We start from the raw sequence: 21,808 nt of genomic DNA on the forward strand, positions 1-21,808 counted from the left end.
ATAAGTTTATCAAAACACATATATAACAATAACTATAATAAATATATATACTTATTATATATATTCAAGTACAAATAAGTGTCTTGTTTATTTTTTTATTTGGCATATCATTGGTATATTACATGACTATTTTTTTTTCAAAGATTATGTATATTATTCATTAGATAATTAACTCTAGAAATATGATTTGATGGGTAAATATTTTTTAGTGGATGATGGATATCCAAATCGACGTCAATTTTTGGCTCTTTTCGAGATGTACGTTATCATCTTCAAGAATTCATATGTCAAAGTCGTCACTCTGAAGATACTAAAGAGTTGTTCAACTTTCGCCATACTTTTTTGAGGAATGATATTGAGTGAACATTTGGTATATTTAAATAACAGTTCAAAATATTCAATATGACTCCTCCATTTCCTTATATGATCCAAACAGAACTTGTATTGGCTTGTGTTGGATCACATAATTTTCTTCGAAAGAAGTGTCGATTTGATGAGTTTAAAATTGAACTAGATAATAATCTCAATTATTTTCATTGACACAAGTTTATGAAGCTGACAAATATGATTAGTTATTTGATACAGATGACCAACAACCAGCAAATGCTAATATATGGAGGGATATCATAACCAATGGAATGTGGAACGACATTGATTAAATTTTCAATAATGATTAGGTTTTTTTTTATATATATATATATATATATATATATATATATATATATATATAAGGCTACTCGTTATTTTGATTGTTATTCAATAAAATTGTTTATTATCAACTCATATAAATTACAAAATTCACATAATTCTATGAAAATTTTACAAAATTCTTGAAAAATAGTTTATAAGAGTCTATGAAATTTGTTTTACAATTGTATGAGATATTATAAAATCAATAAAATCCATCTAACTCCACAAAATTCCATCATTTTAAAAAGTCATTAAAGATATTTAAAAATATAGAATGAATACATCTCTATATTAACATCATTAACATTTGAAAATAAAAATATTACTAAAAACGAAAGATAGTAATTAGTTTGATAACTAAAAGTTATAATTAATTTTTTGGTGTGTATTTGATTGGCAATGTGAATAATTTACGGAAACAACACCATGTGGTACGATTTCATACTGACTTAATTTTACGATATATATCTCTTACTTGATTCGATTTTTGAAAATATATTACATTTTTGAGACAAAAAATTAATTTTAAATTCAAATATAGATCAAGTCATTTTGTGTTATTGATATAAATATACCTAAAAAAACCTACTATTATAAATCATATATACACGTGCGTATTATGTAAAAGATAAATGCAAAATATTACTGTTACTATTACGAAAAAGGATAATATCACCCAAAAATGATTATTACATCCATGATAACCTCCCCGAGTCCCGAAGCCGATGCGCGGTGATGAGCTGTGCTTCCAACACGAACATAGGATAGAACCAACCGGCTCTGACGTCATCATCCGAAAACACGTATCTGAGTTACTTTGCGTTTGAATCCTCCTTGATCTGTTAATTCATTACCCGATTTGCTGCTAAAATCTTCGAGTTCAAATCGATTCACTGCGCTCCTTCGAATGTGACCGGGTGTAAAAGGTGAAGTCTGGGTGGTATCGAATTTTGATGATTGATTCCTATATGTTTTTGGAATTTATTCGAATTATATGTTAGGGTTCTTGTAGTTCCTCTCAATTTCGCGAAGTCGCTTGCAGAAATTACTGCTTGGAGGAAACTAGAAACTGAGATTGGAGATCCGCCGTGCAATTATGGAAAAATTCGAGGCTTATTTTCAGATGGCGGACACGGATCGAGATGGTCGGATTAGCGGAAATGAGGCTGTTGCCTTTTTCAAGGCATCTAATCTACCCCAACGAGTTCTCGCTCAGGTCCATCCATTCATTTACCTTTGGTTATTTCTGTAAAATAATCTCACAGTCGCGGCGTCTCATTTATTTTGATCTTAATGTGGCTGCTTACTTGTTACTTGTTGTTGCTTTTATACTTTTAAATCCACTATGACTTAGCGCAATCTGAATTTTGTTAACCACGATATCCATCTTAATTTTCATCGCTGGTTAGTTTTGAGGTTGAAGCATAGAGTTTGTACCTTGTGATTTATGTTCTTATTTTGCATTATTTCTAAATTTTCTGAAACCACTGATCAGCCTCTTTTATACTTTAAGCAACTATTTTTCAAACTGTATTTACCATTTGAGGTAGATGGCCTACTAAACTATCCACTGTGAGAGGCTGAGAGCTAGGGTAAATTCAAGTTTGAGAAGCGTAGGTTAGTTGCTCTTGCCTTGTTATGTGCAATGTGGGCGAACTCTTTTATTCAAATCGTGATGAAATCATGCATTTCAAATTGTTACATGCCAGCTTAAAGTATATATATGTGAGTATGGTGGTTTCCTTTTGACGGACGTGTTTCTTTGTATTGCCTTACTTCAACCTTCCACATGAATTAGAAGTCGAAGTTGGACGAATCAATTTCAGAGAATGATGCCTCTCTGCTTTTGTTTTTTGTTTTGCTGTCCATCTGTCCAGATAAGGGTAATAGTCAGGAATTGGGGTTAAGAATTGCAATAGTAACTGTTATGTGATATGAATATGCATAATGTCAAAAGTATTGAAAGGAATTGACTAGGGTTAAAGCACTAACTTCTAATTGAGAGAACTTCTTTTGCGACCTGGAGTGCGAGGGAGGGAGGGGAAGGAAGGAATCATGTACTTTCCCTTTCTTCCGACAGAAAGCTAATATCCTCTTTCTTTTCACTGAGTTGAAGTCAAATAATTCTCAAACTTTGGGCTATGTAATTTGTCCATAATGCCTGGGGGCAGTAAGAGATTTCAACACACAAATTTATGCTTTGAAAGGGCACTGCTTATTGTCTTTCATCATGTGGTACTGGTTTTACCATATCCTGGGTTGGGGTTTATTGCCTCACAGCCTGATGTGAGGCTATTTGCCTTACGTATTTTTTTTCGTCTTCCCTATCAATAGTTCAACTGAATGAATCTATAAAACAGTCTTTTCTCTTGCAAATATATTTACTGGTAATCCTACAACATATGAATTGTGATTGAGGGTGGATGCCTGCATGGCTACAACAGGGACTTAACTAATGTTTTTGATGCTAGAGTTATTATTACTTCAACATTACTGCGGTGATGAAATATTCAGGCCTAGATGAATTAAATTTAATGGCGGTTTTTAAAAGACCCTAATTTGTGTTTTATTATATATATATATATATATATATATATATATATATATACATGTGTATATTCAAGAGTCCTTCCCTAAAAAACAAAACACACAACGGGATCAATGGACCATAATCTCCTCTTAAATTTACTTGTGGTTCTTTGGATGTCTTCCTTTTGAATATACTCTCTGTAGTTTGCCCTGGAAAATGACTTCAGTGGGTTTTGTGCAGATATGGACATTTTCTGATCAAAACAGAACTGGTTTCCTGGGTCGCTCGGAATTTTATAATGCTTTGAAACTTGTTACGGTGGCACAAACTAAACGAGATTTGACTCCAGATATTGTGAAAGCTGCTTTATATGGTCCAGCTTCAGCTAAAATCCCTGCTCCGGAGATAAATCTCGCAGTTACACCTAGTCCCCAGTTGAATTTGACAACTGGTGCATCTCCTATGCAGTTGAGTGCCACTCCAATCTCTAGTCAAGGTGTCGGTGTAAGTGGTCCTCATGGATTTCAATCTCAGCAAAGCCAATTTGTTAGACCACCTCACCCGCCTGCTCCTAGTTATGGCTTCCAGTCTCAACCAGGTATTTCAAGCCAAGGATTGACTGGGGCAGGTTCTATTCCTGTTCCTCACCGCCCTAGCTCCTCTGATTCATTTGCTGGCAGTACTAATGCTTACTCTGCTGGAATTTCCTCTCAAGTTTCTAACAGAAGCCTAAGTTCTTCCACAACAGAGGGTGGGTTTGGACCTACGTTCTCATCTACTTCACAATCAAAACCATCAGAAATGAGTGGGTTGGTTCAATCTTCTTCAGCCAAGCCAAATGATACTGTTTTCTTGGGCTCCCAGGTTGGAAAGGAAGACTCAAAACCACATAAAGCTTCTGGAAATGGATCTTCTGGGGACTCAGTTTTTGGGGATGTGTTCTCAGTGGCACCTTCTGAAACAAAGCAGAACTCCTCAGCAATTTCATATTCTGCTGGCATCATGCCTGGCTCGTCAGCTGGAACTCTACCTACTAAGCCAACTGTTGTTTCTCAGCCTCCTGCTATTCAAGCTCAACAATTCCAGTCCACAGGGAAAGCAAATCAACAAATTTCAGCTAAAAAACCCCCTGTATCTCCTATTCCATCTGGAAATCTCACTTCTGTTCAAACTCAGCCCCCATGGCCTAAAATTACTCCATCTGATGTTCAGAAGTACAGCAAGGTATTTGTGCAGGTCGACACCGACAGAGATGGGAAAATTACCGGTGAACAGGCACGTAACTTATTCTTGAGTTGGAGGCTACCACGAGGTAAGCTTTACTTCATCTAAGTCCTAAGATTTTGATTAATCTTTTTTCTGGTTTAGATTTTGGACTGGTTTATGCCTTTTTCATGTAATTGTTTTTTCATAATGCGAAGTTAACTGCCAATGTGGAACGGGGATAATATTTGCTTCTCGACACAAATTTCGTTTATACTTTGATTTATGTTTGGATAAATAAATCTTTTCTCACTCAGGAATGGTTTTCTGAAATTTGTTATCTTTTCCTCACTCATCAGATGATACGCCAAAGTATGTAAATATATTAGTCTGTTATCTGGAAGAACAAGAACTCTTTCGGTGCCTAATTTAATGAATTTTTAACATTTGAAAAACTATATTAGATCCATCTGAGATTCAGGGCAAGGTGACAAAGGTGTCATGAGTAGAAAATTAACCTGTAATTTGGTGGCATAAATTTTTTGTTAGGAAGTTATATTTCAGTTTGAGCTTTGTTATGCTCTTAACTGATTTTTCCAGTGAAGCTTGCAATTAATTCACTGATTTATAAAGTAGAAGATGCCGAAAGCTTCAAAATACGGTGATGTACAGAATTCTAGTACAGTTTAACATTGTAGACAAATTGGATGTTTAAGATTGTGAAACCAGTAACAGTAATAATGGGTTATAACTAGATTGACTTCTCTATTTGTTCTCCAAATATCGTGATTTTTATTGCCTAAGATCCAAATAAATGTGAATTAGGTTCATAATCATTTTACTCGTGAGCCCATTTATTTGAAAAAGGAGAAGAATCCAGAGACAAATATTGCAAATAATATGATTTTTTAAAATTTACCATATGTTCGTCCTACCCTTTTCAATCTGTTGTTTACTTCTTTTTGGTGTCAATGTAAGATATTTTATTTCAAATTTAGAAAGCTAGGATTTACATTGTGTTGCTGGTAGCAAGGCTAAATGCATCCCTATTCTTCACTTAGTCTGGGTTTTTTAAGAAACTTCCTGTTTTCTTAATTGATGCATGTTTTCCTTATCTTACTTTTGTTGTTTTATTTGTTTTAATAGAGGTCTTAAAGCAGGTCTGGGACTTGTCTGACCAAGACAATGATAGCATGCTTTCTTTGAGAGAATTCTGCATTGCTCTCTATTTGATGGAACGGTATAGGGAAGGGCGCCCTATTCCTGCAGCACTTCCCAACAATGTTATGTTTGAAGAGACGTCTGCCTCCAGCCAACCTGCTGTGTCATATGGCAATACATCTTGGAGACCTGCTACTGGTTTATGTTTTACATGTTAAATCTGTAGCTTTTGCATATGAATCTTAATCACAACCCCTCATTTACTATCATCTGTAATCAGGCTTCCAACAACCCCTAGGGACTAAGAATGCAAGGCCAATTTCTTCTGTCGGTGGAGGCAGGCCTCCTCGTCCAGTTCCTGTTCCCCAGCCTGAGGCGTCAGTCCAGCAAAAGCCCAAAGTTCCTGCTCTAGAGAAGCATCTTGTAGATCAACTTAGCACAGAGGAGCAGGATTCCCTGAATAAAAAGTTTGAGGAGGCAAAGAATGCCGAGAAACAGGTGATTCTTACTTTTTTCAGATATTCTGTGTTTGCATTCTCCTTCGCCATTTCATTATCCCTCCTTTTTTAGCCATCGAGTATCAGTTCTTACGATGATGCTTCAATTCTACAAGTTTAGGATTCTGGGACTCTTGGTGTACGTACAATCTAGATATGGAATTATATGTTGTGTGATGAGTGTATTTGTAGAGAACCTTTTGATGATCTATGAATGTTTGTGTTTTACTACCTGTCAAAATACGCGCTTTACTGGTACATTTAAACTTTGTGAGAAAGGATACTCCAGTTAGCTTTGAAAGAGAGTGAAATTTTGAATTTATCAAGCAAATGCTTTGTGTAGTAGTCTATATTACTAATATATTGCGGTGGTCATAGTGGTGTGTTCTCATCTTCCTTTTCCTTTCCTCGTATTGTGAAAGTTGCATAGATTGATATGATTAACTTATGGTACTTATTTCTCTTGGAGATGTATTTTCATCTTGCGTGGCACTCATTGAGTTTGGATTGCAAGTCGTTTCTCTTTGAATCGACGGCAATAATAAACTTCACCTGACCTTAGGATTTCATCGCAAAGCCTTTCTCAAGTTCTGATATCACAATTACGAATAATGTATCTATTTGATAAATGGAATTCACTTTTCCAAGTTAACCAAGAAAATCAGAGGAATCAAACTGGTGTCCTTCAAAAATCAACTCAAACGTGACATGTTTGGCTTGAAGCGTTAGACTATTCCATCATAAGGATGCTATTTTGTAGTATATCTCTGTTGTTCTTTCTACGTGTTGACGTGTTGTTCCATGAATTTAGGTTTGAAATTTGTATCTTTCACATCTATCACCAACTTGATGTTCTTGTAATGCTAGAGTGTAGGATGCTTTGGTGCTAGTTCTTGAGTTATGAATTAGATTATGTAACCCATTTAGTTCCTTTCCAAGGCATTAATTAATTTTTTCCACTAGTGGTGTTTATGTGTCCCATCAGACCCATCACCCAAGTGATCTACAACCTGAGAGATCTTATCCTTGATTTTGAACTTCTTAGTGTTGTTTTAGATTCGAGCTTGTAAATTTCTTAGGTTACCTGGTGTGGCTGATTCTCATGAGAGTAATGCAAAGATAATTCATTATCTATTTTCAGAAACCGTGATATGGTTTTACTTTCCATTCGCTTACATGTTGATTTTCCATTGATCATTATTATTGGAGGCCAATGTTGAGGATGATCAAGATTTTCAAGGTTAAGTTTTGGAGGAGTATAGTTTCATCTATCATTTGTGCTTTTGTCTTGGCTTTTTTCTTGTAAAGCATTAAGGTACCAGCCAGACTCAAATGATAGAAGAAATTCATTTTGATGCCGATGCTAAGGTTTTCTCACTCTTTGTACCGGAGAAGTAAGATGCTGGCTAGGACTATAGCCAGGTCATGGTGAAAAAATGTATAGTGCAATTTGGATAACGACCTTGTATACCCTGTTCTGGGCCTGCTTCCTCCAGTGTTTTTGTTGATAGGTTTTGTACATTATTATGGATGTTGAGTTGCATTTGTTGTTTATTCTTCTTAATGTATTCCATTAATTTAATTTAAGTTAAATGTCTATACTCTATAGTTAAACTGATGATAAAATATGCAAAAGATGTTGTTTAGCTGTGGTATAATGAGAGTTTGAATTCTTCCAGGAGGATTATGTATCCCTACAGTTTTGGCTCATGGCTATACTAGTTAGAAAGAACAGAAAATGAAAATAAAAATATTCCCTTCACGTCCCTATGAACCTTTGCTTATTCAGTTTCTGTCATCGTTTTGATCACAGGTAGCAGATTTGGAAAAGGATATTTTAGAAGCTAAACAGAAAATTCAGTTTTATCAAACCAAGATGCAAGAACTTGTGAGTTTTCTTAATGTCAGTTGCACAACGATAATGTTGGCACAATCTGATGCAGGCAGCCACTATTGAATCTTCTTATGACCTTGGCCAGATTTACTAGTTCATTCTACCTGTTTTATTTTGAGTTCCAAAAATAATTTGTACGATATTATTTTAATCAAGTTTTCAAGCCAAAATTTCTTTACTAGGATGTGACTTTTATCGCTGAAGAAGTATACATTGGGGAAATGAAAATTTTCAACTGATTGCATCATATGCGGCCTTTTTTATTACTTACCATTTTCTGCTAGATACTATACAAAAGCCGATGCGATAATCGTTTGAATGAGATCACCGAGAAAGTTGTAGCTGACAAAAAAGAGGTATTGCATTTAAAGATGAGGTGCTTTTTCAGTGATAACTGATATTTGTTGGACTCATTTAATTGAACCTTCATCTAGGCTGACTCATTAGGAAGAAAATATGAAGAGAAGTACAAGCAGGTTGGTGATGTGGTATCTAAATTAACCATTGAAGAAGCTACATTTCGCGATATTCAGGTATTTTTGTTCCTTTATGTTGTCTTTAAGCTTTCCGTGCTTTTGGAATGTTAAATGGTGTTGGTTTGATGACTCTGTTTGTAGGATAAAAAAATGGAACTATACCGAACAATTGTCAAATTGGAACAAGATAATGCTGATGGTATTCAGGTATGTTGTACCTTCTATTAGTTTCATCGAGATGACAATGAATTTTCTGAGTCTGAAATTGGTGGCTACAGGAACGAGCAAATCAACTCCAGTCAGTTCTTGAGGAACTGGTAAAAGCCTTGAATGAACGGTGCAAAACTTATGGGTTACGTGGAAAACCAACCTCACTCGTTGAGCTCCCATTTGGTATGTCTTGTTAAGAGCAGCAGGCTTGGATGCCACCAGCAATTATGATGGAAATATTAGGGGTGCCATTTGTCATGTCTCATTGATCTTCGTTTCTAAAAAATTGATGTATTAGCCTTTATGGTGTTCCTGTATATCTTGTTATCGATGATATCCTAAATTAAAATATTCAGGACTCAAAAGGCAGTATATTCTATTGAAATGATATATATCTTGCTTGTGAGCGATGCTATCAATGGATTCTGATTTAATGCTTGTCTCGGTTGAATTTCTTTCACAGGTTGGCAACCTGGCATTGAAGGAACAGCTGCTGACTGGGATGAAGTTTGGGATAAGTTTGAAGATGAAGGTACTCTTGTAGTCCACTATCCTGATATTTTTTACGCGTTAAACATATTTGTGACAGTTTGGCATTTAACAGTTTTTCACATAATCTTCTTTTTTTGATACAGGATTCCAATATGTCAAAGAGCTTACGCATGATGTGGAAAATGTGATTGCACCTCCCAAACCAAAATCTGCATTGGTTAGAGAGAAAGTTTCTCCATTGGATAACAGCTGTTCTACAAAATCACCAAGTAAAGATGATAAAAAATCAGACCTGCCTGGTTCTGGGGAGAGATTACTTCAGAATGAGAGGCCAAACAATCAAAACTTGGAGCAAACAGTAAGAAGTCCACCAGACAGTCCAGCAGGGAGTGCATTTGATAGCCCATCAAAGAAATTGCCAGAACTGAAACTGATGAAGGATGTCAATATAAATGGTTCACCACATGGATTTGACACCCCGGGGTAACTAATAATGTTCTTTTTCCTTGTTTTACACAGATATCTCAACTTTTTACGTATTTCTACTTGAGTACTTTGAGTAACCTTCTAGAGCTGAACTCCTAGTCTCCTATTCATAGTTGTTTTGATCTGCTAAAACAATTGCGGTCATTTGGTCTGTAATTGCAGTGGATATGGTAGAGCTGAATCTGTACTTTCTGGGGAGAGAGGTTTTGATGAGCCAGGTTGGGGTTCTTTTGATTCCCATTATGATACTGTTGCTGCATGGGATTTCAACCCTGGCACTCCTAAGGTATTTATTTAATTGAAAAGCTTGATTTCCCGTTGGTCTTTCTATAATAGTTCCCTATTCGAATGTTGCTGCTGCCTCAACTTTGTCTCCGTACTGTTCCAATCCAGGATTCTGACATTGAGAGACGTAGTGAAAGTTCGTTATTTGGTCCAGATGACTGGGCATTAAACCCAATAAGAACTGGATCTAGAACCATTGACTCAACTCCAACGCAGGGTCCATTTTTCGATTCTGTTCCTAGCACTCCGCTGTACAACTCTGCTAGCATATTAAATCCAATTAGAACTGGGTCTACGGGCATGGCCACTCCAAAGCAGGGTCCATTTTTCGATTCAGTTCCGAGCACACCACTCTATAATTCTACAAGCTCTCCGCATGGGGATAACATGTTTTCCAGGAATAGTCTATTTGCGGATTCAGTTCCGAGCACACCAATGTACAGTTTTAACAATTCTCCTAAAGGGTTCAACGAAGGTTCTGAAGAGCCATATTCATTCAACAGTTTCTCAAGATTCGATTCCTTCAACATGAGTGACAGTGGTCCTTTTGGTTCTCGTGAGTCTTTGACGAGATTTGATTCAATGCGAAGCACTAGAGATTCTGACTTTGATCAAGGATACTTTCCACCCCAAGAATCCTCCTTTTCAAGATTTGACTCTTTCCGGAGCACGGGAGATTCTGATTATAACTTTGGCTCATTTCCTCCACAAGACACGTTTACTAGATTTGATTCCATGCGGAGTTCTCGGGATTCTGATCATGGTCATGGTTTCCCTTCGTTTGATGATGCTGCGGATCCATTTGGGTCTAATGAGCCTTTTAGGACATCTCTTGAGGGTCAAACTCCGAAGAAAGATTCAGATAGTTGGAAAGCATTTTAGCGTTGCAATTTTGTCATACTTTTTTCTTGTGCACTTTTTTTTTTCCCTTTTTTCTCTGGAGCTTATTTTTTGGGGTTACTGTTCCAGAAGAGGCAGATTGCTTCTTCCATCTGTGGTGATTTTTCCTTTCATGATGTTAGTATCACTTGGTTTCTTTTTTCCTCGGATATTTTTTCCGTGTGTTGATAATAGTATAGTGTTATTCATTATTTTGAGCTTGTTTGATTATAAAATTTCTGACATTATGATTGAACTTCTGTAAGTTGGTATTTGAGATGTTTGTTCATTCACGTGTGCTACTATATTTATTTCGTATGAACTAACCCGAGGTTCGCAATCTCGTATTGTTCTATTCTGTTCGGGCGCCCTAAAATTCGGTTGCCATTTTCCTTTCGTCCATTATTTTCCCTGTCCCGGCAATGACAACGCTTGAAAGCTTTCCCAGTCCGTCGCTACAACACTTTTTCAACACAACTTGGAGTCACTCTATAGGTAATTTCTCGGTGGCAATTTGGCCAAAAGTAGCAGTATATATATAAAAAATGATTAAAGATATTTATTTAACCTCTAACGGGCACCCCTACAAGGAAGCCTGATCACGATCCATAAACACTTGAATAGTTTTTGGCAAAAAGCCGAAACCTCCAAAAAATAAAACCCAATCATTTGCAGAGCCCTAAGAGTCTCAAATCAAGGATTCGTACAATGCACGGCTTCAGCGGTAATAAGTGACTCGGATCGTGGAGATATTTAGATTTAAAAAAACGAATGATTTTAAAACAAGAATTTGCAAATGTCTAGGCAACTATAGTATTCCACTTAAGGATTTAGCTGGATTCAAAGGCTCAAATAAATGTAACCGGCACAACCCAAGAAGATAAGCACCCATTATTCTCGGCCTTTCTGTGACAATCAAGCCAGGTTCCAGGATATACAAGATTTCATGAACACAGTGTAATATCCTATACGGTTGATCTAAACAAGAGTAGCATCGCGAAGAATGTGCACCCCTGAATCTTACTGCGCAGCACATCAGTACAATTTCTATAACCAACCAAACTATCTGAATCTAGTTTGATACAACTTCAGACATCTGTACAACTTCACTAGGATTTTAAATCCAGCACAATTACAAACTTACAGACATTTGTATACAAGATCACATTGGCTTGGATTAAATTAACCTTCCTTGATGAACAAATAAACTATGGGATGTTAGTTTTTCCAACCTCAAACTAAACATTCCAAAAGAAAATCTGACAACAAACCAAATCCTCGTTGTTGAATAGCTTATTCGGGAGATAAGTAGGTGTTAGAAATGGGACAGTCGGATGTAAATAATGGTCTTAGAGATGATGAAGAATATAACAAACACAAACTATCGAAAAACAAAGCTTCAGCCCACTGATTCTATGATCCATGATTTGTCATCTATTCTCATTAATATTTGAATGCCTATCCAATTGTAACCAAAGAAAAACCTTTCCAGCATCACTTCATAAAGCAGATACATGTCAAAGGTTCACCAACTCAAAGAGTAAATCAAGATTACAGCACAGAGCAAAGCTTTACCTCTGTAATTAGAAAATAGAAGATAATCCATCCAGATTATTCAAGCTCGTGTTTTTTCTATCAATTATCGTCGTCCATTGGCTGCAAAATCAATACAAAGAAACAACCACTCAATCTCCAGGCTACAAGAAACACAAACTCACACAAAAAACCCAATAAAGTTCACATATTCATTTTTGTACCCAGTTTAGCGAAATTTGAAAACAAAGATTGAAATCCCGACAAGCTTCTTAATCATTAGTCATTCTCAAGTAGGCTAAATTCAGAAAATAAGAAACAAAACTAAAGAATGGGAATCCCACAGTCAAAAGTTCAAATTTTTTGTACCCAGTTTAGCGAAATATGAAAACAAAGTTTGAAATCCCGACAAGCTTCTTAATCATTAGTCATTCTCAAGTAGGCTAAATTCGGAAAATAAGAAGCTAAACTAAAGAATGGGAATCCCACAGTCATTTTAACCGCCAATTAACTGGAAACAGTATCGAAAATAATCATTACTAAAAAAAATAATCAATCAAGCTCCTTCTGAACTTGAATCCCCATGGAATTCACTGTCCCAATAATCTACCTAGAAATCGCTTCCAGCGACATGTACTGACAGTAGGGATCCCTCTGCTTGATCTTAGAAATCTCGTATACGTGCTTCACGGTTATAGTAGAGGCGCTCACGTGACCGGGGCAGCTGCTGCCGCTTTCGATGCCAGCCGCCTTCTTCAGCTACCACGTGACTGAGGGGGATTTGACGGTGAACTCGAAGGTGTTATCTTGAAAAGCCGAAATGGTGACAGCCATGGGCGTGTCGAGCTTGTATTTCTGGGTCCTGGCATTGAAGTCTTTGCAAAAGGACATAAGATTCAGCCTGCATTGACCTAGCGCCGGCCCTACCGGCGGAGCACTCCGCCTTCGGATACGGTGAGGCGGATAATTGCCACCACCGGCCGCCGGGTCAGAGTCTCTTCCAGGGTACATCTATTCTTCTATATCGTATTAACATCATTAACCGAGAGGACATGATATTAACTGTTCAGAGATGATATCAAATTTTCCTCACGGGAAAAACTCAAAATGGAGACTGAGATTTTGACTTTTAATTCGGAGATTTAAAAAAAAATTCGAAATAATTCATCTTTTTCGAATCCGTTCTGAAAATAATATTAATAATAATAATAATAAGTTTTGATTATCTTCGTATTTGTCCCGTTTTACCTAATTAATATTTTTGAAACAAAAATATAGATAAGGATGATGATTTGATCCCCACGTTTTCGAGTTCGGAGAGATGGAATTTGATGACGAGAATAAGAATAATAAACATGTCTCTGTCACACCTCATTGTCATCCTTAGTTCCAGCCTTACCATTTTATTAGTGCGAACAATTGACAACAAACTTTTAGAATACTCCTTCGATAATATATCGTATATATTATTCTACTAATCGAAACTTTTTATGATACATATGCAAAAAAAATATTTTATGATACATATGCAATCATTTGGCAAAAGAATTAGCTGGTGGAAGACTAGGACTAATGGAAGGATACATTATTGGCCTGTAAATTTAAACAATCTCATAGCACAGTCTGCAAATCTAATAATAGTTTTTAAAACTAAAAATCATACATAGCATTTCAAAATTTCTTTATCTGAGGTGCCTCCATTTGTTTCAAACATCATTCAGTACGCCTTTTAGAAGATCAAGCCCCTCAGCTGATATGCTTCTCCTCTTCTGAGATTTCGGAATCTCGATACGAGGTGGAGGATCAGGTGAGAAACAGACCACAACCACGGTAAGATTATCGCATGTGTTGCGACTGAGTGCCTCGCGAACAAGTTCTCGGGAGCACTTGCCAGGATCGTTGTGCATCATCAGCGCCTTCCTTACTACGGTTACAGCATATTGACTACTCATCACGTCCCATAGACCGTCACAGCCTATTATCAGGAATTCATCTTCTTCGGTTAAGTTCACTTCTTCTATCTCCGGTTCTGAGCTTAAGGGGCATTTTGTACCTTTAGCACCTTTCATATGCCAGTCACCCAAAGCTCGTGCCACCGATAGTTGGCCGTTGAGATAGCCATCATAGATAACTCCCCCTAGCTTTTCTATTCTAAGTTTTTCGGACGTGCAGTTGGGCTTGTGATCTTTCGACAATTCTATTGCTCTCCCTCTTTTCCCGAGAACTGCTCGAGAATCCCCAGCATTAGCAATAACCATGGTCCTGATTGTAACATAGCAGCAAATAAAGAATGGAGGCAGGTGCCAGGATAAAAGCAGTATTGTGAACAATTCATTTGAATGGCTAAATATGATGTCATAATTTAAAGTTGCAAACAAATTAGAGGATAATATCAGTAACACAAGCTTTATTCATTACCTTCCTAACATAATAGCAGTCAGAGCGGTGGTCCCAGACGAGCGATCAATATTACTGGCATCTGCCAATGCGTTATCCGCTTTCACAAAAGCATTCTGGATTGCTCTATCAACCCCATCTGGGAAATGTAAGTCCTCGATTATGAAGTTAAGAATGTTCTTTCGAGCGAAAGACGCAGCACCAACACCACCATGACCATCAAAAACCTGAAGATTAATCGCACCGTAAAAATTTTGTTGAATTGATCATATGACATTGATTAGGTGGTTTCTGAGCATTTTTTCCAGAGACATTATTAGAGTCAATCACTCCTCTGTTCTTTTAAATCAAGTAAGACTTCACCTAAAAACTTGTGAAAGATAACCATAGATGATTAAATGAGAGTATGAATGGAACTTCTGAAAACTTGTTCAAAAATTATTTTGATTCTTCCTCAAGAATTATTTATCGTTCCATCCAACGAGAAGAACTAACAGAAGCTCAAAAGTAAGTTACACACCCCATAGAATGCTCCAGGTGAAGGAAAACCATTAGCTGTACCAAGATGTTCGTGTAGGTTATCTACACAAATGTACTCATCCTCCATAAATGTCTTTGGCCCTATCTCAGAGCAGCTTCCTGACCGATACATAGGTAGAGAAGCCTTTCCTGATGGTGGCTTTAAACCAAATTCAGTTGTGTGTTTCTATACATTCAAACAAATTAAACTTCAGTCCATTTGGTGATGCAGGAGAAAAATGCATCAGAATATAAAATCTCAGAACAAATTAAGCAAGCCTTATCTCAGATAGGGTATAATCTAAGCTAGACTCCAAATTAAATATACGGAAAACTTGTCACATGTAGAAGTCAAAAGAGGCTACTACGTACGATCACGCATAGATTTTAACAGGCTGATCTTACAGCAATGCTCCATTAAAAAATATTGCTTTGGTGGCATCGAGTAATGGGATTTGATCCACCACAGAAACCAAATGATTGAGAAGCAATCTAACGAGAAGCCAATTCCATCAGATCCTAAATCGATTTTCTTCGACATCAATCCATATTACAGAGATATCCCACATTTCAAAACAAAAATTTACCTTCAAAATCAACTACTTACTCACCAATGAGAAGGTGTTGGCCAAAGTTTCATGGCTGATGCAATGCCTCATTACCGGTGGCAGTGCTACTACAGCTTGGCCGCCTTCATCGTGATTTTCTTGGATTTTTTTCTTTTCAAAATCTGACATCTTTTGATTTTCTTTGCAAAACCCATTTTCTAATTTAGCTTGACAAGATGATGAGCTAGCTCCACCAGCCATTAATTTCTTTTTTCTGCAACCCCAACAAAAAAAACTATCCCTCCATAACAACAAACATCCTTTATATTGTTCTTAAATGCACACCTATCTGTTTCTTCTTAGCTGGAACTAGTAAAATTACAGCCTCCCCTCTTGTGATTTCATAAAGATTTCAATATATCATATTCAGAGAAGATCCATGCACAAGATTACGCATACCAGAATCCAGATACATGTAAAAATATTTCAGAAGGAACTAATAAGTTCTTGTGTACAAAGTATAATTACAAACCGCGTGCGCGCAGGAAAAATGCTGAAGAAGACTGTATGATAAGTTGAAAGAGAAAAATATTAACCAAAAAAAAAGGAGAGGAGAAAATGAAACCAAAGAATGGTAGTAGGAGAGGGATCGGAGGGCCTGAGAATGGCAAATACTTTCGTCGCCACGTTTATAGGGAGACTCAGTTGCTTCACTCAATCGAAAATATTTTCAACATTTATATTTCTATTTTTATTAATTCGGGTTGTTTTAAATTTGGATTTCTCAATGAATTTTTATAGTTTACGATTAGGAAAAAAAGGATGTTTAATTGAAGAGAAAGGCTATTAAATAATTTTGGTTTGTTGGATTACAGGCTAACAATCAACAAACAAGGACACAAAACATTTTCGATTAAAAAATAGTATGTCTCTTACCGTATCACGATTTTGTATATGTTGGACATATCAATACGGTCCATATTTAGAATTTAAAATAATATTTTGATATAAAAATAATATATTTTTTAGATTAGATAGGAAATTCGTCTCACAAATAGACATGTGAAACAAATTCATATATTTTTTTTGTGTTAAACAATATGTTTATTATGCTAATGTTTTATTTTTAAAATTATTAACTTGTGACGGAAATCCGTCTCACAAAATCACGATCAATTTTATAAGACGAGTATTTAACCAGACCAGATTCATGAAAAATATCATATTTTATGCTAGAAATTACTTTTCATTTTAAATAATGATTGAGTTCATGACCAGTTTCACATAAAATATATATAGTGACACAGTCTGGTAAGAGACCTAAATGATAGATAATATTAAAAAAAAACTTATTTATCTTTATTTTTTTAAAACAAGTGATAAAATTTAAAAATTAATGAAGGTATTTAGGTAAAGAAAAAATAGTTTTACCATTCATATCAAAATTATTTACTCAACCTCTCCTTGATTATTAGGAATAGATAAATAAATTACACATCGAGGAGATATAATTTTTAACCTCGCCCCCCAAAAAATGTTATTCTCGTCTCAAAGCAATATTTCGTTAATTTATTCCTCACTTGATAATGTGTAATTTCTAATTAATTTTTTTAAAAAAAATATGTTGGCTATAAACTATTGTACTTTTTATTATTTATCACAAGCTCCTCAGTTTGATAAAGTAAATTGTTCTTCCCCCCTTCAATTTTCATAGCCATTAGTGTAGATGGTATTTATTTAGAATATATCATGGTTAATTTGAAACTAACCAGCATGCATGCATGATGTATATATATATATATATATATATATAAAATCATCAAACCGGTAATAATAAAACAATAAAAATCCCAATATAATTATTCCTATATCTTCCATTTTCCGGAAGCTAAACTTTGATATCATAATCTGATCAAGATACATAAAATGTTACTTAAATCACCAATATTTTACCAAGAATCACCCTGTAGCTCTGTGGCCATCAGTAGATATCGATCCCAGCGTACATATACACTTCATGAACCCCGCCAATGTATCGCGTGAAGAAGAAACCTATACATACATAAATACACACGAATATTTACTTAATCATAGTGTACGTGTAGCATAGAATGTACCTCGATGGGGCCGAAGCTGGCTAGAGTTCGGTTCGACATTCTTGTGACGAAACCTTGGGCGTCTTCGATAAGGAACCTTTCACCTTAAAATCACATGTGATTACGATATCTTTAAGCTCGTTCCTCGCCCAGCTGTTAAACTCAATCGAGGTCTCGATCTTTAGCTGCATGGATTTGGTCTCATTTGAATCAGCCAAGATTTTCTTGATTGATTCTGTTAATGGCTCCCAGGACCCGTACAGCGTAACCGGAATACTACGGATTGGGCTGTTGGGTTCTTCTTCTGTGGCTGATGATGGAGCACCTCCGTGCCCTATTTTCTTGTTCTTGAAAACCAGGGAAGATTCTCCAGTTCCAATGAAGGAAACAGACATCTTCTCATTAGGGTTTTTTGCGTGCAGCGTGATGTCATATTCCGGCGGGCGGGTGTGTGTGTGGGTGTGTTTGTTGATGGTGTTGTTCTTATTAAGGGGAGGTTGTTCCAAATTCTTGGAACGGAATTGCATGACCTCAAATTCCGGCGACTTGGGGTTGTACATGGTGGCACGGAGAGCTAGAAGGGCCATCCCGGCTACGATTATGAGGGGGATGAAAATTAGAAGAAGCCAGCAAAAGAGGCGAGAAACGCCGCATTTGTTGGTTTTCTGAGGGAAATTTCGGGTGTGCTGCTCCACGATACGGGCGTTCTCCGGTGGCGGGATGCGGTAGACTTGATTGCGGGGGATCTGAACGACGTAGGTTCCGCGGTCTTTGGTCGGTGGGACATCCCGCTCCTCCATAGGAAGATGAGGAGCGGTAGTCTGGCTAGGTAGGAAAAGAGGCAGAAGCGAGGGTGTGTAATTTTTGTACGGAAATATTGGAGAATGTTTGCATGGGAATAGGGAGAGGACATTGTAGTAAGTTAGACACGGTGGGGTATATATGGTTTTATTGTGGGTACGAGAAAAGAAGCCCGTAAATGTTATAAAATATATTATATTATATTATATACATATAAATATCTCAATTTAATTACGACTTTATAATTTATGTCGCACAATCTTTTCTAAGCGTACATATGATATCAAATTTAATTTGTTTGTTCGATATCAATCAACTTAGAATTTTCATAGGTAGTAGCATCGGACATAAATCTTCTATAATATTTTTGTGAACAATTCTAGATATAATATAATTTGAAATATAACATCAACGGCAGTTCTACGTGCAGATGCGTAGCGGGTAGGCCGATCTGCCAAGAACCAATCATCTGGTCGTTTGACTTGTCATCCCGACGATCGAAAAATCTCCAACTCAACTCAAGATGGATTTTGATCAGATCATTCAGTTCTTCCGATTCGATCAAGAACGGATCCAGATCAAGTCTAATAACCATTTTTATAGTCAAACTGATAAAAAACTGATCGGACCAATCGTGTATCAGTTTAAAATCGGTCGGCTTGTTCTCTATTTTTTAATTTTAGAAGTTGATTATTTTCTTATATTTTTAATTTTTTTAATTTATTTTTTGTTGTATATATAAATATATATATATATATATATATATATATATTTGTTTAGATTTTGATTTTTTTTAAAAAAAATTTGGTAAAAATTTCACTGAGACGGTTTCCGTGATCGTATTTTGTGAAACAAATATCTTATTTGGGTAATCCATAAAAATTATTATTTTTTTATGCTAATAGTATTATTTTTTATTGTGAATATCGGTAGGGCTGATCCGTCTCACAGATAAAGATTCGTAAGATCGTCTCACAAAAGACCTACTCATATTTTTTTAATAGTATTAGAGTTTATTTTATCAAGTTTTAAGTTTTGATTAATATGTTTTTAAAATATTATCTATGTTGAAAAATAATTTAAAATGTGTGTATTGAATATTTGAATGTTGAAAATAAGAGTTGTAAATATTGAAAATTAGTGTGTGATGATGTAGGTGATGATGAATTTTATTTTTGGATTATGTGTAAAGAAACTCTATAAATAGATATCTCATTTGTGAAGAAAATCACAATTGAGTAGAGAGAAAAATATTATAAAGTATGTAGTTTGGTAAATTTTGAGAGTTTGAGATTTTTACTTTTTTACCATAAATTTTTACTTTTTCACAACACGTTATCAGCACGAAGCTCTAAAAGTCCTACATACTTTTCCAAGCTCCAAACAGAAGAAAAAGGTAACAAAAGTAATTATATTTATTTTACTGTTATTTATTTATTGTGTATTTATTTAATATACAATATAATGTTATTATGAGAAATAATAAAAATAAATTTTTCATACACTTGTTATAAATCCTAGGAGGATGTTAAGACGACATCCCACACTCCCGGTAAGGGATACGACAAGTATAAAATCCTATAAGGTTTTTAAACAAAATAAATTATGACATTCATTATAATATTATGATATGATATACATAATTATTTAAACATATCTAATATTATATATACCATATTATTACCATAAAATTATACAAATACATACCTTTATTTTTTTTGTACATCAACGGTCATAAATGGTAAAAAACGGCTAGTTTTTGCCCTATAAATATGATCTCACAAACACAATCAATCACTCCAACTTTCTCTTCTTCTCTAAAAATTATTCATCATCAAATTTTTCGAAGAAAAAAGAAGATGGCTTTCTCAATGATATTTTTAATTATTTTGGTTATCATACTCACGAGTCTTGTATTTATCGGATAATATCCTCTTCGTGCGTTTTCTTTATTTTTACAAATGCTTGTACTTGTTGTTTATCCGTTACTTTGTATTGCAATATTTATTAACTAATAAAATGCATCGTAATTTTTTTTTAGTACCACCATGTCAAATTTAACAAAGCTCGAATTTGTTGCGCTCGACATCACGGGAAAGAATTATATGCCATGGACTCTCGATGTAGAAATGCATCTTGAGTCATTGGGTCTAAGCGAGACTATTAAAGAAAATGGCATATGTACATCACAAGAAAAGGCAAGAGCCATGATATTTTTACGTCGACATCTCGACGAGGGATTAAAATGTGAATATCTGACTGAAAAAAATCATATGGCTTTGTGGAAAGGGTTGAAAGAAAGATTTGAACATATAAGGGAAGTTATACTTCCGACCGCCCGTGATGAATGGAATATGTTAAGATTCCAAGATTTTAAGAAAGTCAGTGATTATAATTCAGCGATGTATCGAATAATCTCGCAGCTAAAATTTTGTGGACATGAGGTCACAGAATCTGAGATGCTTGAAAAAACATTTTCCACGTTTCATGCATCAAATATTACTCTACAACAACAATATAGAGTACGTGGATTTGCGAGATATTCTGAGCTCATCGCCTGTCTTCTTGTGGCGGAAAAAAACAACGAGCTATTAATGAGAAATCATCAGTCCCGACCCACTGGATCAACATCATTTCCAGAAGTAAATGTTGTAAGTAAAAATGAATGTAAACCTCGGAACCAAAATCAAATTCAAAGACAAGATTTTGGTCGAGGTCGAGATCGAGGTCGAGGTCGAGGTCGAGGTTGTGGACGTGGACGTGGACGTGGTCGTGGACGCGGCCGTGGTTTTGAAAATAATAGAGATAGTTATTTTTATAACTCATCTCAAAAGAGCGTCACAAACCATCCACAGAAAAGGCATCATGAGAATACAAGTGTTAATGAAAATCACTCAAAAAGATATGAAAGTTCTTGTTACAGATGTGGTACTCCAGGACATTGGTCCAAAGTTTGTCGAGCACCTTTGTAAACTTTACAAAGAATCATTAAAGGGGAAAGAAAAGGAGACCAACTTCACTAAACGCAGTGACTGTTTGAGTGATTCAACTCATTTTGATGCTGGTGATTTTATGAATGATTTCTCTGGAAATGATCAACATGTTGGTGGG

General features: G+C 35.7%; 2 protein-coding genes and 1 pseudogene across 6 annotated transcripts; 1 reads left to right on the forward strand and 2 right to left on the reverse strand.

The window, feature by feature from the left end:
- Positions 1-1,375: 1,375 nt before the first annotated feature.
- LOC140838374 (uncharacterized) lies at positions 1,376-11,090 on the forward strand. Of its 4 annotated transcripts, none has more exons than XM_073204618.1 (14): positions 1,376-1,630; positions 1,733-1,906; positions 3,461-4,532; positions 5,570-5,782; positions 5,865-6,082; positions 7,895-7,969; positions 8,260-8,331; positions 8,410-8,508; positions 8,593-8,658; positions 8,730-8,844; positions 9,125-9,193; positions 9,297-9,636; positions 9,802-9,925; positions 10,033-11,090. In XM_073204618.1, the coding sequence occupies exons 2-14, from the start codon at positions 1,787-1,789 to the stop codon at positions 10,804-10,806; spliced, it is 3,357 nt and encodes a 1,118-aa protein (XP_073060719.1). In that variant the 5' UTR covers positions 1,376-1,630; positions 1,733-1,786; the 3' UTR covers positions 10,807-11,090. The 4 variants fall into 4 exon arrangements, with proteins under 4 accessions (XP_073060719.1, XP_073060717.1, XP_073060718.1 ...); XM_073204616.1 differs by having other exon boundaries at positions 1,376-1,616; positions 1,692-1,906; XM_073204617.1 differs by having other exon boundaries at positions 1,376-1,616; positions 1,703-1,906.
- A 1,428-nt stretch (positions 11,091-12,518) lies between these two features.
- LOC140837957 (uncharacterized) lies at positions 12,519-13,738 on the reverse strand (annotated as a pseudogene).
- A 134-nt stretch (positions 13,739-13,872) lies between these two features.
- On the reverse strand, positions 13,873-18,193 carry LOC140838375 (probable protein phosphatase 2C 47). Of its 2 annotated transcripts, none has more exons than XM_073204621.1 (4): positions 17,918-18,193; positions 15,254-15,439; positions 14,755-14,960; positions 13,873-14,598 (listed from the first exon to the last, which is right to left on the reverse strand). In XM_073204621.1, exons 1-4 carry the CDS (start codon positions 17,954-17,956, stop codon positions 14,043-14,045), a joined length of 987 nt encoding a protein of 328 aa, XP_073060722.1. In that variant the 5' UTR covers positions 17,957-18,193; the 3' UTR covers positions 13,873-14,042. The 2 variants fall into 2 exon arrangements, with proteins under 2 accessions (XP_073060722.1, XP_073060721.1); XM_073204620.1 differs by lacking the exon at positions 17,918-18,193 and adding an exon at positions 15,864-16,415.
- Positions 18,194-21,808: the final 3,615 nt, after the last annotated feature.

Source organism: Primulina eburnea, chromosome 8, assembly GCF_022965805.1.
Source record: "Primulina eburnea isolate SZY01 chromosome 8, ASM2296580v1, whole genome shotgun sequence".
In the NCBI taxonomy this organism is placed as follows: Eukaryota; Viridiplantae; Streptophyta; class Magnoliopsida; order Lamiales; family Gesneriaceae; genus Primulina; species Primulina eburnea.

Bases quoted from the DNA above. Each gene is read 5' to 3' on its own strand.
- LOC140838374 (XM_073204618.1), top strand. From the start codon at position 1,787: ATGGAAAAATTCGAGGCTTATTTTCAGATGGCGGACACGGATCGAGAT. The intron at 4,533-5,569 runs GTAAGCTTTACT...TTGTTTTAATAG, and splicing joins GAGTTGGAGGCTACCACGAG to AGGTCTTAAAGCAGGTCTGG. The intron at 8,659-8,729 runs GTATGTTGTACC...TGGTGGCTACAG, and splicing joins ATAATGCTGATGGTATTCAG to GAACGAGCAAATCAACTCCA.
- LOC140838375 (XM_073204620.1), bottom strand. From the start codon at position 16,061: ATGGCTGGTGGAGCTAGCTCATCATCTTGTCAAGCTAAATTAGAAAAT. The intron at 15,440-15,863 runs GTGAGTAAGTAG...TTGAATGTATAG, and splicing joins TGGCCAACACCTTCTCATTG to AAACACACAACTGAATTTGG. The intron at 14,961-15,253 runs GTGTGTAACTTA...ATTAATCTTCAG, and splicing joins CACCTGGAGCATTCTATGGG to GTTTTTGATGGTCATGGTGG.